This window comes from Patagioenas fasciata, chromosome 16, assembly GCF_037038585.1.
Source record: "Patagioenas fasciata isolate bPatFas1 chromosome 16, bPatFas1.hap1, whole genome shotgun sequence".
Lineage (NCBI taxonomy): Eukaryota > Metazoa > Chordata > Aves > Columbiformes > Columbidae > Patagioenas > Patagioenas fasciata.
Window position 1 is genome coordinate 1,628,481 of NC_092535.1, and position 27,438 is coordinate 1,655,918.

General features: G+C 56.7%; 3 protein-coding genes across 8 annotated transcripts in view; 1 reads left to right on the forward strand and 2 right to left on the reverse strand.

The window, feature by feature from the left end:
• Positions 1-24,760, forward strand: NECAB3 (N-terminal EF-hand calcium binding protein 3). 2 transcript variants are annotated; one of them, XM_065849669.2, is made up of 13 exons: positions 1-311; positions 4,564-4,588; positions 5,640-5,748; positions 11,673-11,698; positions 12,013-12,110; positions 18,490-18,626; positions 18,815-18,936; positions 19,673-19,752; positions 20,183-20,236; positions 20,827-20,939; positions 21,869-21,946; positions 22,326-22,417; positions 23,207-23,369. In XM_065849669.2, exons 1-13 carry the CDS (start codon positions 219-221, stop codon positions 23,233-23,235), a joined length of 1,056 nt encoding a protein of 351 aa, XP_065705741.2. In that variant the 5' UTR covers positions 1-218; the 3' UTR covers positions 23,236-23,369. The 2 variants fall into 2 exon arrangements, with proteins under 2 accessions (XP_065705741.2, XP_065705740.2); XM_065849668.2 differs by lacking the exons at positions 21,869-21,946; positions 22,326-22,417 and having other exon boundaries at positions 2-311; positions 23,207-24,760.
• On the reverse strand, positions 16,369-17,487 carry ACTL10 (actin like 10). Its single transcript, XM_065849487.2, has one exon. It carries the CDS (start codon positions 17,485-17,487, stop codon positions 16,369-16,371), a length of 1,119 nt encoding a protein of 372 aa, XP_065705559.2.
• CBFA2T2 (CBFA2/RUNX1 partner transcriptional co-repressor 2) overlaps positions 24,520-27,438 on the reverse strand; it is a 62,079-nt gene continuing 59,160 nt past the window's right edge. For all 5 annotated transcript variants that reach the window (XM_065849665.2, XM_065849664.2, XM_071815506.1 and 2 more), the window contains exon 11: positions 24,520-27,348. In XM_065849665.2, the coding sequence (XP_065705737.2) occupies positions 27,067-27,348 (282 nt within the window). In that variant the 3' untranslated portion in view covers positions 24,520-27,066. The remainder of the gene's footprint in view (positions 27,349-27,438) is intronic.

The window sequence follows — 27,438 nt, forward strand, 5'->3', positions numbered from 1 at the left end:
TTCAGCGGAGGCAAAATTGCCTGGCGGCTGCGGAGGCGCTGGGGTGAGTCCGGTTCTGCGCTGCGTTCCCTACGGCAGCGGATTGCGGGGCACCGCACCGGTCCGTACGGCAGCAGATTGCGGGACACCGCTCCCTGCGGCACCGCACCGGTCCCTACGGCAGCGGATTGACAGGCACTGCTCCCTCCGGCGCCGCAGCGCCCGCTCCCGGCGGGGCCATGATGGCGTGTGCGGAGCTGCTGGCCGTCTGCCTGCTCTCTGCCGACCGCGGCCCCGCGCCCCGTCGCCAGCCTCTCCCCATCTTCCACGACGTGAGTACCGCCGGTACCCCAGCCAACCCCTCCGTCCCCCCGCGGAGTCAGCCCGGACCGCGGTGCCGCCTCTGGGCTGTGCTCGCAGGTGTCGGGTGATGCCCCTTTCCGGAACCCCGGCCGAGGGACCAAACCCGATGGACAAACGAGTGGGCTTGGCTGCTGCTCCAGGCCTGAAGCTGCGAATCAAGGCGTGGGTCACGATGTCTTAAATAATGCTTAATGTTGTGTCCTTTTCCTGAATTATGGGCCTCTGAGTGGCTAGAAATAGCCCGCTCCTTATGGAGAGTCGTGACATCCTGTCTTTCGTGGCTGCTGGAGCAGGAGCTGTGTGTGGCAGGAAAGCTGCAGAAGGTGCTGTGTAGCAGTTGCAAGCCGTGGGATCCCACAGATGGAGTGTGTCCCTTGCCTGCTGCAGCCCCATCCCTGCTGCTCCCAGCACATGGGAGTTGTTAAGAAGCTGCTGTTGGTGCAGGTTGGGGATCAGCCTGACATCCTGGCGGCTGTGGGTGGCTTGAGGGGGGTCGAAGATGTGCATAGTGGCCGTCTTTGTTTTCACAAGACAGGTCCTGGCGTGATGCTGCCTGTCGTGCCCCGTCTCCTCAAGGCTCGTGATGAGGGTGCTCCTGTGGAGAGGGAGCTGTGTGCCCTGGTGCTGGGTTCTCCTGCTGTGGCACACAGCACAACGGGCGCACCTGGACAGCCCAGGATGGTGTCAACAGTCATCTCCATCCTGTCCTAGTCCAGGTGATGCCACCCCCCGTGTCCCAGTTTATCCCAGAGGAGGGGAGCAGGAGATCTGGGGCAGCACTTTGGGAAGGTGAACACCAAGCCTGGTCTGGTCCTCCGTCAGGGAGACCTGCTTGGCATCAGCAGGGAGTAGCTGGAAAGCGCGGCTCCCTCAGGCACGGTGGTGCTTGCAGCTTCCAGCAGAGGGTAAGGGGTCTCTCTCCTGCCATGGGGGGATGTCAGACTGCAGGGCTCTCCAGCCAGCATTGTTAACCACGCTAATTACTTGGCTGATGGAAAACGGGCTGGAGGGGGTTGGTGGTGACAGCTGTGTTCCAGCTCAGCTCCTCCAGGCACTCGCTGAGTCCCACATCTATCCCTCAGGGCATCATTAAGGCAATTAAAATGGGAAGTGTTAACAGCTATAGCTGCTGCTTTCTGGTTTCTGGCGGCTTCCCTTCCTCTTCTCTGTGGCTCCCTTTGCTCTGGCCTCAGCCCCGGAGCTTGGCAGGGTGAGTTTAACATCTCTGCTTTTGGGTCTGGGCAGCTGGCTGGTCTCCAGCCGCCCTGCCGCAGCGGGGCAGGATCCCGGCCAGCCCCTCGGGCAGCGGGAGGGACGGCTGCCCAGGACACGTCCCAGGATGCGGCCGGTGCGTCCCCTGGGACCGGAGTGACCAGCCTGATGCTTCGCTGCAGGCGCGGTACGAACTGCAGTGCTGCCGTTGCAGTTGTTTCTCTGTGCAGACATCTCAGACCTCCAGCAGATTTGTCCCCCATGCTGGTGCTCAGGGCTTGCTTACTCTTGGTGTATGAGGGGTTCAGAGAAGCTGCTGGGACAGCCGCTGTTTATTGCCGTTGTGGCCGCAGCCTGCATTAGCCTGCGGTGGTCACTGAGCACAGTGTTCCTAGGGCAGCTGTCCCCTCCCCAGGAGCCAGGGTGTCCCTGGCTGTGTGTCCAGCAGCTGCGGTTGCTTCCTGCCCTGTAGGCAGGGAGAAGCCCTGTAATGTGCCTCCTTCCTGGGATCTGAGGGACTCATCCCCACGTAAATACTGGTTTGGTGCTCCCTCCCTCGGTCTCGGTGTGTCTGCAGCTGCAGGCGCCGTGCGGAGCTGTGGCCACTTGGACACAAGCCCCAGAGCCAGGGCTGAAGGAAAATGCCTCTCTCAGGTTTGAGGCGGTGTCCCCATGTTCCGCAGCCTGCCAGTCCCCCGAGTGCAGGCGAGGGGTTGCCTGTAGGGCTGCTCCAACAGCTGACGCAGACCCGATCCCACTGCCTGCCTGGCTTCGCATCACTTTTCCCTGGCTTTGTCCCGGGGCTGCCATCTGTGCCAGGCTCTTGCACAGGGAGCAGTGCTTACCTGCATTGCCGTGTGTGTGCCTGTGCACCGGGGGGGCTGGGGGTCACCCCGTGGAGTGTGGAAGTGGCTCTGTGCTATTTTGGCTTGGCTGGGCTTGGACCGTGCCTCGTGCGCAGGAGCCATCGGTGTTTTCCGGCACATGCGGTGCTCTCCAAGGCACTGCTCTGCAGCCAGAGCCAGCTGAGGACGGGCTCGCTGGAGGCAGCGAGGAGCCCCAGTGTCCCTGGGGACGTGGAGCACATGTGGCCTTGCCTCGCAGGGCTCTCCCAGCTGTGCTGTTTGCTCCACATTTAGTTATTTTGAGCTTCAGGCAACTGTCGTGGGTGCCCTGGCCGGGCTTTTCTAACGCACCGCTGGAGCAGAGGGTCCCATGTGTGATGGAGAAGTGTCAGCTCTGTTTGCTGAGGTTTCTGCTCAACCCAGGCTGGGCTCACATGGGATTAGAGACCTTCTCAGCTCCATGGGATCCCTCCTGAAATTGTGTTCTCCCTCCTAGCCTGCAGACAGACCCTGCTGAGCAACACCAGCCTGGGAGAGGGAAATGTTTGACTTGCATCTGCATGTTTCAAGTGCCTGGGTGACACTGGACTGCCTTTGGGATGACCTAGCTGGCCCTGGTGACATTTGGAGTCGTAGAGATGTCACTGCATGAGCCATGTGTCCCTCTGATGACATAGAGCTCCACAGCATTAAGCTTTTGCCTCAGTGGAAAGTGGGGTCCCCCAGGCAGAGGGAGGTGACGTGGTGACACAGACAGGTGAGACCTATGGGGAGCCCCGGCATGAGCAGCCCTGCAGCCGTGAGAGCCCTGAGGCACAGAACCCTCTGTCTTGGACAAAGTTTTGCTGTGAAACCCAGAGAAATCCCCAGCGTGCGTGAGCTCCTGATTTAACCACAGGGAAGGACCAGGGATCTCCCTGCTGGGACCAGCATCAGAAAAGTTGCAGTTGCAAGCCCAGTTGCAAGCGAGTGGCTTCCTTAGGAGTGAGCGGTTTCTCCGAGCAGTTGTTTCTTCACCTCAGAGCGATTTTTCAGGGACATTTCAGTGACCAGGTGAGGACTTGTGCCCTCAAAAGGCGCAGCAGAGCGGTGCAGAAGGGAGCTGGGGGTGGAGGGGGCAGCTGGCAGCGATGTTTTCCTGCAGGAGCAGAGCTGGTCCGGGGGTGGTTTCATCAGTGGCCTCCGCTTCGCAGGTGCATGGAGACGAATATGGCAAAGTCCTTTTTACCGTTCTCCTGGCCTTTTTCATTGTTGATCTTTCTTTCTTCAGGTTTCTTCATCAAGCAGGGTGATTAAAAAGGTTGATTAAAAAGCTGAAAGTTGCCGTGCACACAGGTTTCTGTCGTCGGCTCCATCAGGATGTGCTGGCCAAAACCTCGTGCTGTTCAGTCTGGCAAGATGTTCCCAGGGTTTGGAAATGATGCTGCTCCTTACTGGGGTCAGCCCAGAGCTGCCAGTATTGGGGAAAGAGGAGCCAGGCAGGGTTAAGAAACCCCAGATTTCTCCTGGGGCACGGGCAGAAGCCTCATGGTTGGGAACCTGGGTTGAAACCCTGAATGGAGCAGCTCTTCAGCTGTGCTCTGTGGCACAATTAGTTACAGATTAATTAATTCATTAATTATTAATTACAGTGTGTGTGCATGTTGAGGTGGCACAGGAAGGGTTGTTGGGAAGGGTGGTTACAAAGAGCAGGACAAGAGCTGCTCCTCGGTGCAGCCGCTGGAAGTGTCAGCGGTGATGCGCAAAGTGCTCCTGTTACAGAGTGGGTTTACGGTTAATGTTCTTCCATTTAAAGGTCTGAAAAATTAAACACTTTCCATCACAAGGGTGTAGCAAAGCCCTTTCTACTTCTTCTCCCTCTGTGTTCCCTAAAAGGTGCTTGGTGCGAGCGCTGGGCTCGCTCGGGCAGTGGCAGCTGTGCTGAGAGCTTTGCGCATTGGAGGCAAGAAATGGTTTATTGGAGGCAAGAAATGGTTTTAATGGTTTGCAAAAGGGGATTTTCCCAGAGCAGCCTGCACAGCCCTGGTATTGGGGCTTCTCCGTGGCTCCCCAGGTGTTTTTGGGAGGTGGTTTTGCTGCTGGGGCCGGGTGCTGCCTGGCTTGCCCTTCAGCCGCGCTGCTCTTCTTGCTGCCTCACTAAACCCTGTCGTGTTTTCTCTTGCAGATTTTCCGGCGAGCCGACAAGAATGGTGAGTGCTTTGTTCTTGCTGCTGCCGCCCCGTCCCTGCTCGGCTCTGGGTGAAGCAGCGCAGCCCGTTCCCCACTGGGAGGTTTGGCTGAAAGAGGGACGATAAGAGCAAGGAGCTCTCTGGCTGCAAGAAAAATGCTTTTCTAATTTGCGTGGAGGAAGAGCATGGAGCAAAGAGCCTGGCCAGGGGCTGGGGAGGTGGGCTCCCCCAGTTCGGGTGTGCTCCCCCAGTTCACCAGCCGGGAATCACACAGGGCAGAGCTGTCGTGGTTGAGACGGACAAACGACACAGAGCCTCTTCTGAGCCTTTCTCCTGCCTGCAGGTAGTGAGAAGAGAAGGCAAATCAAGCTGTGCGTTAGGCAGCCCAGGGGCCATCGGACTCTTTCTCTGTCCCTTGCAAGACTGATTCAGCCTCTGCGCTCAGTCTGGGGTTTAGATGTGTCCCCCGGTCGGCTGGTCCTGTTCCTGTGCGTCTGCTGGAGCCCCTGGTGTTTTTTAATTTGGCACCCATAAACCAAGAAGTCCAAAATTGTAGATCATTCCTCTGAGCCTTCCCATCCCCACTTGGGCTCTTCTCCATGGTAAATTGCAGGCTCCAGGAGCTACTTCTATTACAGATCCAAATGCAACCCAGGAGCTGAAATCCTCCAGGGGGAGGAAGGGAAAAGCTCTTGAGTCAGTGGAGAGATTTTCTTTCTGTAGAAGCCTGATACTGTCCTCACTGTGCTGGTTGTAATGGGCTCTGTACGTGGACAGTCACCCAAGTACAGAGTGTCCGCGTGTGTTTGTGAAAACGTTGCGTGGTGTCTTTCGGAAGGGGCTGGGATTCTCACCTGAAGTTCCAGCCGCAGTGGCCCCACTTGCCAGTGCTCCTGGGTTTGTGATAGGGATGGGTGGGACGTGTTTCCAGCGAGATATCTGCGCTGATTGCTATGCACAACACGCCCAATCGTCCCACGCTCCTGGTAGAGAGGCTGCTGGGAGGATCGCTGGGGCCTGTGTGCTTCTTTCTGCAGATATATAATTATTCTTCCCTTTTATTTAAATGCAGATGATGGGAAGCTGTCGTTTGAGGAGTTCAAGAACTATTTCGCTGATGGGATCCTGAGCTCGGAGGAGCTGTGGGAGTTGTTCAGCGGCATTGACAGGCGTCATTCGGAGTGAGTACTGTGGTGGCACAGAGGAGAGGAGACGAAGGAGATTATAGAACTGCCTGACTGTAGATGGAGGACATTTGGAGGCGGGTGCAATAAATAGGGTGAGATAAACATACCTCTTGTAATCCGCGGATGTTAAAACCCATTGAACACCAACTATGAGCATTGGCGATGAGAGAAGCCAGACATTTTGAGAACAGTCGTTATCAGATTTACCGTGGTTCTGTAAAAGCAAACGTCCATTTAAGATTACATTATGTTAGTTTGAAAAATGTATTCCAGAAATATACAGCTCTACAGAGCAGGTTGCGTGTCTGCAGGAGCGTGCGGTGGTGCGAGGACGATGCACAGACTGCGTGAACTCGCAGGCTTTGCCACTGCTGACACAGGGAGCTGCTTTTCACTTATGTAAGTGCTGCTTTCCATCAGAAGTGGGCCTTACGAGAGTAACTGTGAATTTAGGCCAGCTACTTTTAAAAAAAGAAACCCCCAAAGAACAGGAGAAGTAATTGCACTTAGCCCTAGTCTCCTCTTGGCTGGTGCTATCCTAGAGGAGTCTGGCTCAGCTGGTTTCTCCTCTCTGAGATCCGTGTGGCCTTGCTTGGGTCCCTCTGCCGTGCCGGTCACTGGGAACGAGGGTGTTTTGGCACTGGGAGGAACTGGCTGTTGATAAAGTTCATGTCTGGGGGCTGCCGGTTCAAACAGTGTTGCTGCTGGGGGAGAAGGTGGCTGCAGCTTCTCCTGGACTCGAGCAGCAGGTTCGGCTCTGGCTTGTGCTGCTTCCCTGGCGCCACGGGAAGCATCTCCTGCACCTCTCCGGGCAGGGAGAGGCGGCTCAGAGCAGCCCGAGCTGCACACGCTGGTCCCAGGGCTCTGCAGGCAGCCAGTGCAGCGGCACAGAGAGCCTGTGGCACGCTGAGATGCCAACAGCCACCGAGTGTCACCAAGCAAAGGACAGCGAATACCCTGGCTGCGTGTCCCCATGTCATCCACGCTGGACGGGGGGAGTGGCGGTGATTGACTCCTGCTGAGTGTCGGGGAGATGGGTTTAGCGATGCCCCTGCTTAGCGATGGAGCAGAGGAGTGGGCTGCAGTGGGCAGCCCCTGCTGTCGCTTTCTTTTAAGCCTGGCTGCCTGTTGCTGTCGTCGTGCTGGTTGGGTTTGTTGGATGTGGGCAGCAGGAGGCATCTCCTGAAAGTCCCTTTGCCCCTTTGGGCTGTGATCCCAGGGAGCGAGCAGTGAGCCCTTCCCTCTGCAAATTCTCCTTTCCTCCAGCTCAATTTTGGGGTGACCTTGGGGTTACCACCCATACAATATTGCTGGAAAACACGAGTTGCAGCAAAGCAGAGAATTTTAACTGTGCCATTAATGGGATGGTGAAGATCTCCTGGTTTACCATTGCTTTCAGGTCGGGCTTCTTCTGTCTGTCCGGAGCAGATCAGCAGGACTGACGGAAGGCCCCGTGAGAGCGGGCTGTGGGACCACGCACGGCCCTGGCTCCAGCAGTGCTCCCTATAACTCGTTACCCGTAATGACGGTGCGGTAGCTATGACAACGTGGCGGTTGCAGCATTGAGCTGGTGACATCTATTAGCAGGGCATGATCAATGGGGTTTTGATCTCTTTCTGCCACGAGGAGCAGAAGGGACCTTGTGGACAGAGCTGGTGTCTAAATTCCTGCATTCAGTGACTTCAAGACGATGGAGGAGATGCCATCCCTGCAGCCCTGCGAGGATGCCCTTGTTTCTGTGAGAGCAGAAGGGAAAGTCCAGAAAGGCTGTTGCGGGTGTCATGCTTGTTCCTGTCCCTCGCTGTGATTTGGTCCATGTGCAGGGTCAGCTCCAGTGTGAGCAGGATGGGACGTGGGAGGCGGCAGCAGGGAACTGTATGTGATTTCCTCAGCTTCATCCCCAGCTTGTTGAGGAGGAAGAGGAGATGGGACATCCCAGAGAAGAAGCCTGGCGCTCAGCTTATTGTCTGGTAAGAGGCATCCTGCCTTCCTACCAAGAAAGTGGGGCAGCGCCGTGTCTGCCAGAGCGCTCTGATCCTGATCAGAAGTGTGTGCCCGCGGGGACAAGGGACTTGGAGGGACTGGTCTGTCCCCAGGGCTGCCCAGCACTTCTCGCCCACCACGCAGCAACGGGTGACAGAAATCGCCCCCCTTCCCATCCACACAGCACTGAGGTGGGGATGCTGTGCCCTGTGTCAGGCACCTCTCTTGGGTTTGGTTCAGGTTTTACGTTTCCCCACAAAGCTTTTTTTTGTTCTGCATTTCTGAAAATTGTTCCGTTTTGTCTTTAAAATATCTGCCTGCTCTAAATCTTTGACATTTTAAAAATGAAGCTGAAACCAAACTCAACCATTAATGCAATTTGGTGCAGCAGCTCGGTCCACCGTTTTCGTTCAGCGTGTCAGGAAGCCCCACGCCAGCACTGGCACTGCTGCAGAACAGAAAGATTCATCTTCCTGAAAAGGTTCTTCATCCACTGAAATGTCTGCTTGAGAAGAGACAAATGTTTTCGAAGGGATGAAGAGCTCTGTTGCTGCGGTTTGCTCTCCGAGCAGCCGTGTGTCCGTCTGCAGCCCCGTCAGGTGAGGTGGCAGCACTTCCCAGGGTCTCATGGGGACAAGTTAACGGAGAATCAGTCACAGAGGGCTCTGGACTGAACTTTGTAGTGTTGCATAGGTTGCGTGCCTACCGCTCCTTGCAGTGAAACCTGCCCAGGGAAGTGTCATGTGGACCTCACGTGTCTTTCTGTCCTGTATCTGTTGGGAAACTTTAGAGAAATAAGGCCTGGTAAATCCTCCTTTGCTCGAGTGGTGAGGTGGCGATGGCAGGATTTGGGTACCAACTGCCTGGGGCCCGTGTCTGACCTCGAGCCCCAAGTGCAAGAGGTGCGAGTGCTGACCTGGTGGGTTTTAAATACTCTCAGTGGGAATAATCTCGAGTCTCTGGATCTGTGGAAGAAAGGACTTGTGTGAGCTTCCCTCCCCTGTCAGCCTCTGCCAGTCTTGGAGTGATGGACAGGCTGAAACACGCTGGGTCGCGCTGGGAAGGTTTGGAATCCAGCTCTGTGATGGCAGCCGAGGTTCCCAACGTGATAAATGGTAAAAATAAAAAATTTCCCGTCTGCTTTGCTGAAGCTGATTGCTGTTTTCTTGCATAAATTCCAGGCACATTCTGACAAAATCCCAACAGCATAATGATGACAAGATCCTTCATCATCAGTTCAAGCTTAATTACAGTTAATCAGTGGTTTGAGCACAGTCAAAATACAGCAGTGTGGCAATGTGGAGAGTCTCGGGATGAGTGCTTTGGAGGCAGAGGATGGCTCTTCTCTTGGAGTGGGAGAGGGGCTGGCAGGGAGGGGAGCGGAGCGAAGCTGCCCCGCACAGTGCGTCAGGATTGGATGTGCAGGCTCTTCACACGAGCTCCTCCTGGTTTCTGGGATGAAGTAGCTTCTGGTGGCATGGAAATAGCCCCGTGGGTCCTGCAGTTTGTTTGCTGCGCTCTTTCCTGCCCTGACCGGGCCCTGGGGCTGCCGCGGGGTGCGGGTTGTGCTGAGCGGTGCCTGTGCGGGGCTGTGACAGATTGGGCTGTGCTGGGACAGGAGTGGATCTTCTAGGTGATCAGTTCAGTGTTTAGCTGTTCAATTGATTGATTAACGTTTCTTTTTAAGCAGCAAACAGACTAGAAGGAGTTATTTAATAATCTCTGGCCTCCCCTTGGAAGCCGTAGGGTTTGTGTTGGTAGTAGCTCTTTGTCACAAGGACACCTGCTCGCTAGAGCTGAGCTGGGGAGCTGGGCAGTGATGTGAGCTGGTGACCCCTTCTTCTTCCTCCTGTTCTCACTGGGACGATGCAAACATCTGGGTAATGTATGCATTCGGTGTCTCACCGTATATTTCATTTTCTCATGTGCGCATCCCCTCTCTTGTGCATTTTACCCATCTTCTTGGATGGGAACCCGTGGCTGCAGCCGTTGCTCTGTGGCACGGGTCTAACAAGCAGCGCGCGGTGGCTGCGGTGTCAGGTCTCTTGTGGCAGTGCAGCAGCAGCGGCTCTGCAGGCTCCAGGCAGCTTTCAGAAATACATGGAGAAATTAAGAAGGAGCAAGACATTTTCCCACTTTTAGTTTGTGTTTCAAAACACAAGCTGTGGTCGGATGCGCGGAGCTGCTCAGAAATGGGATCAAGTCTGATGGAGTGGAGTCGGCAGAAGAAGAGGCTGTGGTTTTGCTGATTATCTATATTGCCTCTCAAGGGAAACACTGTGTTTTTTTTAATCCACTTTAAAAACTGTCTGCAGTGCCAGGACAGTGCGCCAGAGCCCTGCCGTAATCAGCTCCTCCGGTAGGTGTTTAAAATAGATGAGCCAAATTGCATCCGAAAACTGGCTGTCTCTTGCCTCAGAAGTGCCTGACGCATTAGCTGGACAGAGGGGTTTGCAGTCCCGCTGCTGCGGGTCTGCACTGACGTCTCGCACCAAAATATTTCGATAATTTTAAGCACTATTATTAAAGTACCCTAAGTGGAAGCCCAGCAGAAAGACAGGCACAGAAAGCAGCCTTTAATGTTTTGGGAGAAGCTGTAGGAAGATTTTGCTTAAATGCTTACACCTATTCTTGGCATGGCATTTAGGATACTTCCCACGCTCTCCTCTAATTTTACCTTGGTGCGTTTTTGCCCCTTTGTCTTGTGAGCAGCGTCACCGATGTGCCTGTGGTTTGGCTTCCCGGGCAGCGGCGCTGCAGCCGTCCTTGTGCGTGGAGCCCCGCGCACTCCAGCTATCACCGGTTCTTCCATGTGTGACAGCACTTAAACGCTTAAACTCTCTTTTGCCTTCTTTTCCACTTTCCCAATCAGGATTAAAGACGGCTGTAATCATTTAGGGGCTTTGAGAGAGCAGAATTTCTTGAGCTGATTCGCATAAACGGTGTCCTGGGGCATTTCTCTGCAGGTGATGCTGAGCATCGCCAGCATCTCGGCCACCGTGGCTTTGGCTGTCCGAGTGGATCCAGACGCTTCGCGCAAACCCACAGTTCTGCTTGATGTTGGGTCTCTAAGACATGGGGCTGTTTCTGGATGCTTCCTCCCCGCTCCAGCCCCAGCAGCACCTTTGTTAGCAGCAGGGGGAGCCCGTCCGAGCCCTGCGGGGCTGCCAGCGTTGATTCTCCGGGGCAGTGCTCCCTGTCACTGGAAAGGGGTGGGGGGCTGGTCCCCCCCCTCCAGGTTTTTCCACCCAGATCCCTGCATTAACAGCCTTCACGGCAGGAACAACCCCTCTTGTGGGCTGTGAAGCTGCCCAGCCCCTGCCCTGGGAGCCTGAGTGCCACCCCACATCACCTGGAGGGAGGAGGATTGTGGGGGGGCAGCTGTGGGGCGAATGGGAGAGGATATATCCCAGTGCCATGGGGCAGTCCTGAGGAAGCCCCTGGGCTGAGGGCAAGGGGGACACGAGGAGGAGTCCTGGCTGGACTCTTGGCCCTTCTGGGGCAAGGCGTTGGGTTCAAGAAGCATCTTCTGGAGCTCGTCAGCTCCAGGGCTCAACAAGGGCGCTGCCAACCCAGCTGCCCAGCCCAGAGGTGCAGGCACTGCCGGCCTCCCCCGGCCTCCTGTCCTGCTCCCGAACGCTCTCCTGGCACGTTCCAGCCCCAGGAGATGGTGGTGGAGCAGCTTTGCTGGCTCCTTCGGCCCCCAGGCAGAGGTGAGACCCTGCAGCCCTGCCCGGGGATGCCACAGCTCCCGACCTGCTGACTCTAAACTGGTGCAGCTTTTCGTTTTTCTAATACGGCTTTTTTGAACATGCAGGAGGAGCAGTAAATCCACTGGGGGCTCAAAACAGGCCCTCAAGACCCTGCTCACCACGACTGTTTCTCCCAAACCAGCCCCACCATCTAACATGAGCTTGTTTTTCCGTTTCTTGTAGCAACGTGGACACGGAGAAATTGTGCGGTAAGTTGGTTTGTATTCCTGCCCCAGGGGTCTTCCTGTCCCTCGGGTCTGCGGGGGGACTTTGTACGTGTCTGACCTGGGCAGGGCTGGGTGGTCAAGTGGCGTTGGCAGTCCCTGTGTCCGAATTCCAGCACAGAAGGTAGTTTTCCTGAGGGGATCGGACATTTTGTCGCTGGGGATAGGTGAGGACTCTTCGGTCTAGGTGACTCCGGACAGGGACACGAGCGCTGCCCTGCTGCTGTGTGTGGGAAGCAACAGGGGAGGCAGGGATGGAGGCATGAGGAAGCTCACCGTGGTCTTCTCTCCTGCTTCAGATTATTTCTCGGCATATCTTGGAGAATACAGGAACGTGCTTTCCGCCCTGGAAGCCCTCAACTCTGCGGTCCTGGCAGCCATGGACAAAACCAAGCTGGTAAGAATGGTACATTGGGAGGGTGGTGGAGTAGACGGGTGCAGAACAGGAGCCGTGGTGACCTTAACTGCTTGCTTAGTGTTAAACTGGGGTGTCAGGGGCAGCAAATGTGGCACCTCTCAGATCAGCGGGGTTCCCTGTGTGTGCTTTGGTTGTCTCCATGTGCAGCAAGTGCTACTGCAGCACAGCGTGCAGCATTGCTGGAGGAGGGGGAGCCAAAGGAGAAGGGCAGAACTAGGAGGTTTGGTGCTCTGGGTCTGTCTCCGGGCTGTTCCTCATAGGGCTCTGGCAGCCAGTGTCTCAGCAGGTCTTTGCAGACCACTTGCCTGGGGACACTGTTTCTGGGGGCATCGCTGATAACCTGGGTGTTGTGTCCCCGAGCCAAAGCAAGAGCTGTTCCACTAAGCAGTGTGGTGCCAAGTGGGGACTCCAGGGTCGAGCCTGCTCTGGACTGACCCTGGCAGGTTGTGCTCAGCACAGCCTGTGCAACACAAATCAGCTGTGGGTGAGGAGGCAGGAGCTGCTGCGGTGGGAAGGTGATGGTGAGGTGCCTGGGAGAAAGCAGGAAAGGGTGGAATTCATTGACTCCCAGCGTTGTGCCCTGTTCATCCCTGCGGTGAATCCTCTCCCTCTCCCTGCAGCTCATACCGATGGGAGGCAGATTAGAGGCTACTAATTAGAGCAAGCAGCCTCCTGCTTTGGGAGCCCCCCTGCCTGTGCGTCGGAGGGCAGAGGGCTGCCGTGCGCAGCATCATGGGCTAAATACGGCCATGAAAAAGCAGCAGCGGGTACTGGCAGGGACCCTCCCAGGAACCAGCAGCCCCCTTTGCATCCAAAATGGATTACATGGCTTAGCTGTGTGTGCAGCTGCTGCAGTTTTCCAGCTGTGGGAAGGACCTTCCCTTTCTTTCCCTTTGGTGTGGAGGTTTGGTGCTTGGTAAGAAGCAGGTGAAGGACACAATCCGCGTGCACATCGTCCGCTGACCTATTGATCACCCAGAGACGCGAATCAGGATCAGCCCCACTGTCAGCTCTGTGGGTCATTGGGGGGTGTTTGTGCCTCTGCAGCACCAGACAGGAGCTCACCCTGTCTTTGAGTTGTCCCTGGTCAGATCCAGCCTCAGCAGCATCTCCCTGTACATTGGGAAGTTTCACTCCAGGAGAGGGAATCACTTGAAAATGCATTTTCTCTTTGGTTCAGCTGCCTGGCCCCCTTCACAGTTACTAAATGCAAGTCTAGAGGGAGAGAATGAATCCTCTTCAGAGAGCTACACTTGATTTCAGTTCTTTTCTGGTTTGTTTTGCTTTGTTTTGGTAATGAATTTGTGTATTCATGTATTTCTCCGAAGGACAACGCAATTACTGCCTGCTTCCCAGTACTGCCGTGATATATTCATTCACTTCAGAGTTTCTGGTTCCACGGGGGTTCCCTGGAAAACAGAAGCAGGTTTTCCCGGCTCAAACAGATTTTTGTGGACTTGCTTCTCCCGCTGTGTTTGGGTCTGCCCAGAGCTGGGGGCCGGAGCAGCCCATGTTCACAGCGCTGCTCTCACCCCGGCACGGTCTGTGCTGATCCGGGTGGTCCTGAGTGCCCAGTACAGATCCTGACCCCCCTAGGAAGCATCTCCCTGCGCTCCCCTGGTCCGTGGGGCTCTGTGCCGGGGCGGAGGAGGGAGAGGGCGACACTGCAGCCCTGTGGTCAGGGCTGTGTCGGAGCTGTGGGAAATGGGCTGCTGCTGGCCGCTGGCAGAGATGATAGATGCTGTGTGCCTACCTGCTGTGACCTGAATATATTCACATGTTTGTATTTCCAGAATGGGAATCGATCTTGGGTTATTACGGGATTAGTGGGTTTATTAGGTTGGTTTTTAGCCAACGCTCACGCCTCGCTGAGCCAGAGGAGGGGAGAGAGAACAGAGATTTCCCGCAGTACACATCTGTCCGTCACTTCTCTCGATTCAAACACCTCTAATGCCACCACAGCTGAGGAGTGAGAGCCCCAGTTTGGCAGAGATCACCTTCCTGGAAGAGGTGAATGAAACTTGGTCCTGGGGAGCTGCTTTTGCTGGAGGTGCAGCTGTGCCTCACCATAAAGCTCTGCTGCCAGAGCGGGCTGTGGAGCCAACAGACGCTGAAGGCTCTTGTGTCCCTGCCTCTTTTCCCAGGCTGTGTTTAAGACAGCATCCGTGAGTCCTGGGGAGGCAGGGATACCCAGGCTAGCCAGAAGCAGGAGAAGGGGATCTCTGACTTGAGCTGGGTCTCACCAGTTGAACCACAGCATCTCTTGGTTAGGGCATGGTCTGTCCTTCTGCCACAGGATTCCTCAGCCCTGCATCCCCCAGGTGCTGCCCCACAGCTGTAAAAAGGCTCATGTAAACAGGAGCCCACTTTACAATAGGAAAACAGACAGTGTGGGCCACTTTGTTAGCACAACGAAAGCAGAGCCAGGAGATGCCCTGGGCTTGCTCAGACCACACTAGGGCAATGAGCTGCAGGGAGGAGAGGGAAATAAGGAACCCAGAGCTCAGAGGAAATGTGCTGCAGTGCTGTGTTTGGGAGCTGAGGTTTGAACCAGTGCTGCCAAAAAGCCTTTTTGGTGTTGAGGATCCCCCCTCCGCATGTGCCGTCACTGTCACTGCAGGTCAGGTACCTGGGCTGGATCAGTGGTGTCTGCCCACTGGTGTCTCCTTGACTCACTGCCTGCCACGCACAGTGTCGGCTGCAGGGTGAACACTGTGATGGGGCATGGGAAATGCGAGCTAGGGGTGTCTTTCTCACCGTGTGACTGTAGGTACCGTAGGAAATAGTGTGTGTATTTGCAGCAAACATGCTCATGATCTGTGTTGTGGATCCACAGGTTGGCAGGAGGAAACCAGGTCATTAGGGGCTCCTGCACTCCCGTCCGTCCTCACTGGGTTGGTAGACACATGGTAAAACTGCCTTTTGAAGAAAAGATTGTTTTTCTCCAAATTCTGTCATTCCCACTTATGTTTGTAATGTATAACTTGATAGCTGTGCTGCAGGGTACTAAATACAGCTTATCGTGTGGCTAAGCTTTGCATCTGCAATATAATAGCATCGGAGTAAGCAGTGGATTGTGGAAAAACCTTGGGAAACCACCTGATATTTCTCACAGGGGACCCGTGTGCTAAAATCTTTCCGTTCTCCAGTTCGCAGACACTGCAGCCTGGCCCAGAAACACCTCTCCAAGTCTGGCGCTCTTATTTCTCCTTTGGCAGGAATTATGCCATCACCTATTCCATTCTGTCCCAAGCTTAACTATCATCATAAGAAACTAATAAAACCTCCCAAAAGCAGAATTATAGCAGCTCTTGGTAACTCTGGGATTTTCATTTGGGTCGATGGAGCTGAAATACCAGTTTCCAACCAAAAAGCCTTGTCTTGTGCTTGCGGAGTTATTTCCTCCGTGACTCCTGTCCGTGAGTCTCTGCTGTGAGCAGGAAATGCTGTGTTCTCTGAGACAGATTTTGGTGTTGAACCTCTGTTTGCGGAGGTTTTGAGCTGCATGGTGCAATATCTGGCAAGAGGGTTTTGCTTGGAGGCAGATGACTGAGGAGTGCCGAGGGGCCCAGGCAGCCGAACTGGAGGGAAGGTGCATTTTTCAATTGATTCCCCCTTACCCAGCATGAAATTTTCTAAGTCAGTGCAGAAGGGCAAAACAGCGTTTGTGGCTCTCTTGAGAGACAGTGATTTCCATCCGTACTCTGTACCCAGTGCTTCAGTGCCAAGAGCAGAAATGACCTCGCACAGTAACGTTGCTGCGGTGCGGGTGCCTTGTCCTCCCAGCTCCTTCCTCCCAGCCCTGTAGCTCCCTCCCCGCTGCTGGGAGGAGCGCTTTGCTGGGGCAAGACCCCTTCCCCATGCCGGCGGCTGCCAGCAGCAGCTCAGAGGCCAGCGCTGCCGCGATGCTCTGGATGCGCACGGCCTCGGCGCTCGGCTGCGTGGTGGCTGTGCCCGGACAGTTCGCAGCACCACGCAGCCACGGTTGCATTGCTGGCCTGGTCAGACATGAGCTTCCTAGAGTGATGGATGCAGAAATAACCCAGAGTGTAAATGAAAAGCTGTTTACTTCTTTTTGAATCGACTTCACGCTTCTGCAGCAGCGCAGGAGCTGGCTCTCGGTCGCTGCTGCTGCTGCAGCTGTGCCTGGGGCCAGGTCGTGTCTGGGAGGTGCTCCCGCTGCAGCAGGAGCTGTTCCCCACCGCTGGGATGCTCTGGGCGCATGGCCACCGTCTGCCTACTGGAATATCTTGTGCACGTACGCGGCACCGTGCTCCTGGTACTCGCCCTTTGCCATCCACGCGTGCTGGAAGGATGTGAGCGACGCGGCCATTGAGCCCCCCAGCCAGGCTGCTGTGTGTCTCTCCGGCATGGCCAGGACCCGAATGCGGCAGCCTGTGCTGTGGAACAGAGCGTTCAGCTCTAAGCACATCCTCTCGGGAAAACCAGGAAACATGGAGGAGCCCCCGGCCAGCACGATGTTATCCACCGTGTCCTTCCTGGTGTGGTCAGGTACCTTCTGGAGACTCTGAAAGGCCAAGTGGTGGAGCCCTGGGGAGCTGTGCTGGAGCAGCTTTGGTTGGAAGAGCGGCTCGGGGCAGCAGAACCGTTCCTTGTCCAGGGCTATCCAGTGCCCATCAGGGGTCTGAAATCTGGCTGGATGATGGCAAGCCTGGTTGTGGAGGTCTCCTTCATAGTCCATGGAGACATAGCAACATTGCTTCTTGAGCTGGGTCAGTGTCTTCTTCTTCAGGGCCTTCAGCACGGAGGGGTCATTGGGGCTGTCCAGCAGCAGCCTGTGCAGGTAGCCCGAGAGGTGACCACCGGCCACCCTGAGGCAGTAGGTCGCCTCCCTCCAGGTCTGGCCCAGGCAGACGGAGGTGACATGGGACACTCCTCCCCCAGCCTCCACGGCCAGACCAGTGACTCTGCCGTAGGCGCAGAGGGACAGGAGCGCGGTGTTGGCCATGTGCAGGGCTGGCACCCCGAAGCTCTCGAATAGCACCTCTGCCAGCCTCTCCCTGTTGGTGGAGGGGCAGGATGGTGAGTCGGCCATGAGCACGGGCTGGTCCCCTGGCAGGACCCTCAGGCCACAGAAGAAGAGGTGGCTCCACAGGTTTTCCATGCCATCCCAGTCCTCAATGATGCCGTACTTGATTGGGTAAGTCCTGGGTGCTACAGCAGCGCCCGCCGTGCATTCAGCAGGAGTGGGGTGCCGCTGGGTCTCCCACGCCATGCCCGCGCTGCAGGGGTGCATCGACACAGTCTTCAGCATGAACGTGGGCTTATTCTGGCCTGCAAAGCCTGCCTGGGTGAAGCTGCTGCCATTGTCTATGACGACTGCAGGTTTTGACATGACCAACACTCCCGAGGGACACCTTGTCCTGTGGTGGAACAAGAGAAGTCTCATGGGGGCAAAGCAGGTGAGGTGCCTGCTCTGCGTCCCAGCCCCAGCCGAGGGCTCTGCCTGCCCTGCCGGTGTCTGAGCTGTGCCTCAGCCTTTCCTCCTGCCTCCTTGCTCCCTGCCTCGCTGAGCATCCTGCTGTGGTACCTCCTCTCCATCCTGTGGGCTGGAGATTTGCCCCAGGTCCTTGCATCATCTAACAGTGCACGGACAAATCTCTGGGTGGTTTTAAGGAAGGAAGTGGAAACTGGACAGGAAAGTGGAGTGGTTGGCCCAGGCTGGAGGGAATGGTATTGCCAACAGAACCCATAGCACGTTCAAAGGAACTGTGCTCTGGGCTGCAGACCTTCCCAGCTCCCCAGTGCCCCCCCTGCCATGACAGGGACATCTTCACCAGCTCAGGTTGCTCAGAGCCGTGTCCAGCCTGGCCTGGGATGTCTCCAGGGATGGTTCAGCCACCGCCTCTCTGGGAACCTGGGCCAGGCTCTCACCACCCTCAGCACAACAATTTCTTTCTCATGTCCAGCTGAAATCTCTGTCCCCCGGCTGTGCCCCAGACCCCAGTGCAAGCAGAGCAGTGTGTGAGCTGTTGGGCGCAGCAGGGGCTGCTCTGCCTGCCCCAGAGCCCTTCACAGAGCTGGGGGCTATTTCTGCAAGTGGCTTTTACCTTAGGGTTTGGGGGTGTCCATGAGTGGTCCCCCCCAGCTCCAGGGGCTGTGCCAGCCTGTGGTGCTGGGGCTGGGGTCGCACCATGCATTCCTTACTGTGACCTCACAGGTGCGCAGCCAGAAGATGTTTTTGTCCTACAGTATCATTGTATCTTACGATACATAGAAATTCAGTTGGAATCCACCCTGTTGGGTTTATCTAAGGGCCGACCCCTTTCAGATGGGACTGTGCTCACCCTGTGCAGGGCTGGGGGGTATCTGACAGATCCTTTTCCCTTCCCCACAGAGCTACGAGACCTCCTCGAAGATGGAGCAGTTCCTGACCCGCTTCCTGCTGCGGGAAACCATGCACCAGCTGCAGTCCCTGCAGGCCTCGCTCGAGTGCGCCGTGGACACCGTGGAGGAGCAGGCGGGACGGGAGAGGTAACCTCGTGGGATGTGCTGGTCGTAGCATCATAGAATGTCCTGGTCCTCCCTGTCTCTCCAGCACCGCTCGAGAGGACCCATGGGTCCCCCTGCGAGGGACATCAGGGATCTGCCCTTCCCAAACCTGCTGGGGCGCTGACCTCTATAGTAACTCCAACCCTCCTTTTTGTATTTTATTCTTTCAGAAAGGACATAAAGAAAACTGAGACCTCGGTTGGCCTGAGGTCAGGGAGACGATGCGGGCGCAGAGGACAGAAGAACATCTGTCTGTCTCCAACGGATCCCTATTCTGGGATGCTCACAACAGGTACCCACAGCCCAGTGTCCCTGGTGTCTGTGCCCTGCTGGAGCCTGGAGTGGGTGTGGGAGCAGCAGCAGGGGACAGGGGGACGTGTCTGGGACAGTCTGGACTGTTTCAGCTTCCGAAGGAAGTCATATGTCTTGAGCAGTGGGGAAAGTTTCAGGAGAAGAGTCCAGTGGGGGGGTACAGAGATGCTGAGGGGTCTGGAGCATCTTTCCTATGAGGAGAGACTGAGAGAGCTGGGGCTGTTCAGCTGCAGAAGAGAAGCTGAGAGGGGACCTTATTTATGCTGATAAATATCTCCAGGGGGGGTGTCAGAGGGTGGAGCAGACTCTGTTCAGTGGTGCCCAACGCCAGGGTGAGGGGCAACGGGCACAGACTGGAGCACAGGAGGCTCCATCTGAACATGAGCAGAAACTTCTTTGCTGGGAGGTGCCAGAGCCTGGCCCAGGCTGCCCAGAGCGGGTGTGGAGTCTCCTTCTCTGAGACATTCAAACCCGCTGGACCCACCTGTGTGATCTGCTCTGTGACCCTGCATGATCTGCTCTGTGACCCTGCGTGAGCAGGGGGGTTGGACTGGGGGATCTCCAGAGGTCCCTTCAACCCCAGCCAGCCTGGGATTCTGTGAGAAGACCGAATCATTTTTTTGGTTTAAGTCAGAGGATTTGAAGCTCTCTGAGTCTTAAGCAAGCTTTTGCTGTGATAAAGGCTTTTGATGACAACTCCGCCCTTCCCCGTGCAGGTGTTTGTGTCGAAGACAACAGCCAGTGGATGGCACAGATCAGCAGGCTGCAGCAGCTCATCGAGAAGCTGGAGTGCGAGGTGCGTGGCAGAGGGGAGCTGGGCTGGGGGCTGCCCCACACCTTGGCGCTGGTCTGGGTGGCACCGGGACCCCTCCTTGTGCCACTGGCCCTGGTATTTGGCCCTGGCATCGTTACAGAGCTGCACCCATTCACCAGACAGGGGCTCTCAGGGCTGCTCATCCCTTGCTGACTCCAAATCCCCCTTGATCCTTCAGCTCCGCTGACCCTCCCCTGGCTTCTCTCTGGTCCCTGCTGATCTGACAAAGCAATCTGGAGCCACCAAGCCCCACAGGTCACATCCCTTCTCTCCCCTGGGTACCTGTCGGAATGTCCCCAGAGCACTACTTGTCTGTCACTCTGAACTGGACTGGGTTGTGGGTTATCGTTGCTTTTTATCTTGTTGCAAAGTTCTCTCAGTAACGCTGGTTTTCCCTGGGGGGTGAATGCAGAGCCCACGCTTGGAGCCGCTGAAGGAGGAAGCCATGTGCAAAGGACAAGATGCAGTAAGTCCCCGTCCTGCTGCTGGTTTGCAGGTAACCCCGCAGTGTGCACGGGTCCCCGCTGCTGCACACACGTGTGCTCACACAGCTCCTGTCCCCGAGACCAGAGTCACCAGGTGGGCTGTGACGTTTGATCTGGGGGGGACCCGCTGCCCGGGTGGGAGTCGGAGCCGAGAGCTGCACATGGGACCATCCTGGGGCAAATTCGGTTCCGTCAGTCCATGAGAGCCCCAGGGAGCGCCCCTGGCCAGCCCGGGGTGCCCAAATGCCCCAGGTTTGCTCCGAGCTCCTGCAGACCGTGCAGAGCCCCAGTGAAGGGTCCTGAGGCCCCTTTCTGCTGGGCAAGGACACAGGGAACTGCAGCAGCCCCAAAGCAGGACCAGGGGTTGAAGCATCTCTTGGTGCAGTCCCCATTGTAAAGGCAACCTGCCCAGGTAGGAAAAAGCCACTTTATGTTGGCTTTGTCCCCTGCTGCATGCTGCCAGCCCCTTCTTTAGTGCCGTGCTTGCTCCGCACGGCCTTGTCCCACAGCCGGGTGGGAGCGGGAGGGGCCGATCCATCCCTGATGATGCTCACCTGCTGTCCCTTCACAGCACATCCTGGTGGCAAAGAGGCAAATCTCGGTGGCTACAAGCAGCATCGAGGAGTTTCGCCAGGCGTTCCGGTCCTACACGGAGGTCACCGCCAGGCAGAGCAGCTGCCTGCAGTAAGTGTGGCGGGCAGGGAGTTGGTGGTGGCACAGCTCGCTCAGAATCGGGCTTTTAACGTGGCACCCTTGGCAGACAAAAAGGATCTGGTTTTCAGAGTTTTTTGTGTGCTGGTGGGTACGTGGGTGGGCTCGGCGTGCGGAGGTTTGGCCTCGCAGAGAGGATGGGACGGTGTCACAGCTGCAGCGGTGTCTGTGCCTGGGCACCATCCCAGGTCCTTCTGCAGGTTCCCCCAGCAGGAACCACTTGTCAGCCTCTGGCAAGGATGAGCCCGGTTTTTGTGTTGGCACAAATGGCAGCGGCATGCACGTGTAGGAGAACGGGGGAGAAGTCAAGGAGGGAGCTCGTGTCACAGCATCGCGTTGTGTGAAGTGTGGGGGGGGCCGGTGGGACGCGCCATGAGCACCTGAGGGTGCAGCCCCCCTGTACCCCCCTGGGAGACCACGCTCTGCCCCCACTCCGCCCCGGGGCTGCAAATAGAGCTGAGGACAGAGCCCAGGTCCCAGTGCAGGGACACGCAGCCACTGGCTTGTCCCTGGAGCCATGTGCTGGCCCTGGCAGCCACATGTGGCTGTATCCAACCTGCTGTTTGTAAGTCTGGCGGAGGAACTGGAACACAGGAGGTTCCATTTAAGTATGAGAAGGAATTTCTTCCCGGTGAGGGTGTCAGAGCCTGGCCCAGGCTGCCCAGGGAGGTTGTGGAGTCTCCTTCTCTGCAGACATTCAAACCCGCCTGGACCCCTTCCTGTGGAACCTCAGCTGGGTGTTCCTGCTCCATGGGGGGATTGCACTGGATGAGCTTTCCAGGGCCCTTCAACCCCTGACACTCTGGGATTCTGAGAGGCTCACGTGCATCCCTCTGCTCCGGGGCCGACGTGGCCGTGCCACCGCGCCAGGCCCTGTCTCAGCGTGGCTCCTGTCCCCACAGCGTGTCTGCCTGCAAGCTGACGGACGAGGCCTGCTTCATCCTGTACGAGTTCTGGCGGGACGTGACTTCGTGGAGAAGGTTGGAGCTGTTCCTGGTGCAGGGCTGGGTCTGCATGCTCCCGAGCGCTCTGGGTGGGGGCCAGAAGGGGTTTCCCCTTGGGGCTCCCCTGGGAACCCCACTGGTCCCCTCTTTGCACAGCCTGTCCTGCTGCTGGCTGCTCAACCCAGCATGGCCCCAGCCAGGGCTGTTTGCAGCAGAGCGGGGTGAACACCCCAATGTGGGACTGGGGAGCAGGGCAGCAGTGGATGTCCCAGTTTGGGCAGTGCAGAAGCAGCCCTGTTCCCCGCGCGTGGGCAGGGATCCCGGTGTATCGTACAGCTCTCGTATAACAGGGAGACACAGCCAGACCCTGCACCCCCCGACCCCGCACGCCCTGACCCCACACGCTGTTTTACAGCCACTTACAGTCCAGCTGCTGCAAGACTTTCCAGCGGTCCATCGTCAGCTTGCTGGAGTCCCCGGAGCTGCTGACCACCATGCTCTTCCCAGGTGAGGGGGGGCCATGGGGATGGCCTGGGGAGGGGCTCTGGGACCCCCACAGTCCCATTCTGGCTGTTCTGCAGAGAGCAGTGCAGGGAACAGGAGCCTTGGCTCCCTCCAGACCCATAAATTGGATTTGGGGTTACCAGACATTTTTTCACACAATCCCAGAATGTCAGGGGTTGGAGGGCCCTGGAAAGCTCATCCAGTGCAATCCCCCATGGAGCAGGAACACCCAGCTGAGGTTCCACAGGAAGGGGTCCAGGCGGGTTTGAATGTCTGCAGAGAAGGAGACTCCACAACCTCCCTGGGCAGCCTGGGCCAGGCTCTGACACCCTCACCCCCAACAAGTTTCTTCTCATATTTAAATGGAACCTCGGCCCAGTGATGCTGAGGTGGGGGGAGATGCACATTCCCCACAGTACCAGTGGAAACCTGGCCGGGCTGTGAGGAACTAGGAGGGCTTGGTGACAGAGGAGATCAAATTAAGCCCCAGTTTGATGTCACTCTTGGGTCTTGCATAAAATAACATGGAACGCAGATTAATTTGGCCTAAATCCCATGCCAGTGGTGCTCCTACTGCCCTGCTGGTCCCACTGACCGTGTTCCCAGTGCTCCCCTCTCCAAGTCACCACGGCCTGAGCAGACCATGCCGGGGTGGTGGGTGCTGTGGGGCCAGGGACCAGGGGAAAAACGTCCTTGAAAAGCCCGATCCCTGGTGTCTGCCACCCCTAATCCCCCTCCCCTTTTAACACTGACTGCACATCCCTGTCCCCCCTCCTCTGTCTCTCTCCTCAGCCTCTTGGTGGATCATGAACAACAACTGACTCCGGAGCTGCTCCCAGGACACGGCCGGCGTGTGATGGACGGGGAGCCCTCGGCACAGCCCTCGCGTTTGTCACCTCCCTGCCCCTCGTCCCCTCCTGCGGTCGGGCGGTGGCTGCCTCCCCATCATCCCCACCCGTGTTTTACCCTTTTTTTGCCCTTTTCGTGTTTATTTATTCCCCCCACCACGACAGTCTCTGTGCTGCACCAGGGGAGCTGGGCACCCCAGCAGTGCCTGTGGGACCGTGCTTTGAGGTGGCAGCCTGGCCTTGGGGGAGCACTGGTCTGGCTGTCACATCCCAACACCCCTCAGTCCCTCTTGGAGCCCAGCTCCTCTTCCTCCCCATCCTCCTTTTCCTCCTGGCTCTGAGGGGAGGCTGAGGCTCCACAGGGTCCCAGGTTCGGGGACATGGGACAGGGGCCTGCTGAGCCCCCCTGGGCCAGAGCTGGGCCGCCTTGCACAGATTGCTAATAGTATTTTATAGAAAAAAAATGAAGTATTTCTGGCCATGCCAGCAGCCTGTGCAGCCATTGCAATGGCTTTGGGACAAACGTCACCTACCCCCATCCCTGCACTCTGCCTGTCCCTGACGCCTGGTGTGCTCAACACCAGTGCCTGCACCCCCAGCCCCCCAACCTCTTTTCCAGCCCCCCAGAAACATTACATTGACTGTTTCTTCCTCAGTCCCCATTTGCAGTGACGAAAATGCAGTTAATCTGTGGCACAGGAGCAGTGGCCCCTGGGCATGCTGTACCCCGGCACTGTGGGGCCATGGTGGGGTGCAGCGGGGTTGGGGGCGCTGGCTTTACCCCAGGAGGAGCTCCCTGGGTTTGGGGTGCGGGGAGGGGGACCCGGCGCTATCTGCAGAGCCAGGATCAGGGAAACCTTCGTTAGAGCTCAGACAGGCCCCCTGAAGCCCCATCCCCGGGCAAGCTCAGCCTGACCCCACTCCCATGTGGGACGTGTCCTCCCAGTGCCTGATTATTTACCTAATTATTGATAACTGCTAATTTTCCAGCTGGAGGCTGTGACAGCACCTTGCAGGCTCCTCTACACCCCCGTGAAAAGAAAAAATATGCTCAGAAAAGAATATGTTTAAATATGAACCCAAAGAAACCCAAAAGGCCATGGCTGAGGGGTGGCTCTACCTGCGCTGTGCTTGGGGCTCCCATGGCACCTCCTGCAATTTTGGGGTGTCCAGAGCTCCCCAGCCTGGCCGGGAACCCCAATGGCAGCCGGGGCACAGCAGCAAACCTCAGATCCTTTGAGAGAGGAAGGAGCTATGGATGATGAATATAGTCTTTTATTGACTACTTTTGAGTAGAACAAACTAAATACATCTGTAACAGTTTGGGTTCCTTTATACAGTACATTAAATAAGTTATGCACAGGAATGAAGTAACAAATTTCTATTACTGAATTAAATGTCAAAAAAAAAATAGAAACCTCGACCCACTGTCTTCCCATGTCCAAATTTCACATTTATCATTCCATGTTAAAAAAGAAAAAGAAGGCAATCGTTCTAATCGTGACTGTTAGTTTTTCATTCATTTACACTGGGGTTAATTGTAGTACACGGCCACCAAAGTTGCATGAGAATTATGGAAGACAATCTATTTACAAGCAATTTCTTCCAGCCCTGGCCTTTCCCCATCCCACCTTGTGGCACCACTGACCCACACGGCACGGTCAGGACTGGGACGTTGCAACTGGACTTTATTTACCTGAGGCTGCTCCGAATGTGTCCGTGTCCCCTCAGGGCAGCAAAAGCCCTTCAGATCCTGGGGATGGGGGTGCAAGGGCAGCCCCCACCTGGGGGAGCCCAAAGCTGCTGCCCCCACTCCTGCATCCTCCTTCATGCTGCAGCCCCGGGCACAGACGAGGTTTCCAAGCTGGTGCCTGGGCAGGGCGAGGCTGCCGTGGTTTAGGACTCACCTGCTGTCCCCATCTCCTCCAGGCTTGGTGACACCGTTCCTGGGCTGGGTGACACCCCGGAGCAGGGCTGCACCCCGTGGTGCTGGGCTCCAGGAGCCGAGTCCATGCTGAGGGCTCTGCTGCAGCACCAGCTCCTGGGGGACACAGGACATCATCCCAACTGCCACACAAGAGCTGTGTTGAACACCAGGCGACGACGTGGCTTTTTTTGCATAATAAAACCTTGCAGACACAGGAATTTCCCTCTGTCCCATGACAACAGCTTCTGGAACAGCTTTCCCTAAGGGACGTGCGGGTCGCTCGTTTGTCCCTGGGCAGCCAGCTACACCGCTGCAAACTTGGTGATGACTCATTAAATCTCCATTATACACCTCCAATTGAAAAAGTGATCAAAACCAACTTGAGAATGACTCGCCTCATTGGGCTCCAGCCCAGCAATCGTACACACGCAGCCGCAGATCCACAGCTTTGCTGAACAGACGGTGCTCCAGAGCCGGGTCGTGCCTGGCGCGGGTAAGCGCTGTGGCCACACGGAGCACATGTGCCTGTCCATCCCCATGGCTGTGCCTCCGTGAAGCACCAAGACGAGCCCCCCGCACCCCGAAACAGCCCTTCTGCGGTCGGTGTCGCTCACCTCACGGGGTTTGTGCAGCTCCGAGTCCCCCGTTCAAGCCATGGCAGGGACTCCCTGAGCGGTGGGTGTCCCCACGCTGAGCGGGCACCCCCGCAGCACCGCGCCCTGAGCCTGTGGGTTTGGGACGGTCTCCGAAGGCCGGACAAGGTGGTGGCTGCACCATGGCCCTGGGGGGGCTGGGGGTCCCCAGCCGGGGTGGGAGCAGCACTGCAGGAACACCCGGCGCTGCGGGAAGAGCCAATGGAGGACACCAAGTCCCGCATTTCGTTTTTAAATAGTTTGGCCAACGCACATGGAGAGAAGAGGCTCTAAATAATCCATCGCGATCCCGTGAGGATCTCTCTGGTTAAAAACAACGGCAGTAACTCTAAAACCAACAGCTTCCATGCAGCGAAAAAAACCCCAAACAAAATGCCTTCTGCATAGCAAAGTAACCGTACCCAGGTGGAAAGGGCAACAACCACCTGCAGCCAATCTGGACTTGCTCTGCGCTTCCCCCCAGCAAAGGTCCCATCCAGGGTTACATGCAACTGTCTGTCCCATCAGAGAATGGGATTAAAACCAGGTCGTCCAGAAGTGACCAGCCATACCTCCCTGGTACCGACATTTGGTTTAGAGCAGGCAAATCCTCTCCTCCCTCTCCGCAATCATCAGCTGCCATCCTGCAGGCAGGAGAAGTGGCTCGGCTTTTGCCATTGCACTAGACAACAAGATGCTCCTGTTGGGAAACCAGCTCCAGTCTGTTCACAGCAACAACCGGCCAGCACGGCCACCCGAGAGCCAGGGAAAAAATAGATGCATGTTATGGAAGAAAGGTAGCTGGAGGAGGAGGAGGTGGCTCAGGCACCTCGGGAAAGGAGCCTGGGCATGTCTGACCTGCGAGGATGGGGTGCAGCATCTCCTGTGTGTGCTGACAGCGCTTTCCACCGAGTCCAGGCTCCTCAAGTGAGTGTCCTGAATGATGCTCTGGTAACTGAACGATGCTCTGGTACCCGAATGATGCTCTGGTACCCGAATGATGCTCCGGTGTCCCCCTGCAGAGACCAGCACGGAGGTGCTGCAGGCAAGGCCGGCCCAGTTCTTCACAAGCCACCAAAGAAAAAAGGCAGAATGAGACGGCAAAGCCCAAGTGTTTGCGCTCCGAGGAGGTGGCGCGATGGGTCAAACGTGTCAAGTGATACAAACTGCTGTGGATTTCTTTTTTCAGCTTAAAAAAAAAAACCCAGGGAAGCTAATCAAATGGACTGAACCAAAACCTGCCCTTTAGAGCCCGTTTGTGTCTATTGCTGTCACGGATGCCGGGGTGGAGGAGCGGGAGGTGGTCGCCGAAGTCTTCTCGAGGGCTGGGCTGGGAATGCCGTCGAGGCTCTTGGCGGCCGATCGGCCGGCGGGCAGAGCCAGGGGTTTGCTCTGGCCGTGCAGGCCCTGCCCGCAGATTCGGTGGTGCCTCTCCCAGTCCTTGTGCTGGCAGAAGGAGCCGCAGTACCGGGCGATGTTGCAGCCGCTGCACGTCTCGCTGGCTTTGCGACCGCAGTTCCAGCAGCTCTGCAAGACCAAAGACGCCACACTTTAAAACGCGTTTAGTTTCCAAGAGCTGCAGGACGGTGCTGACTCAACAGCTCTGGAGGGGACTGC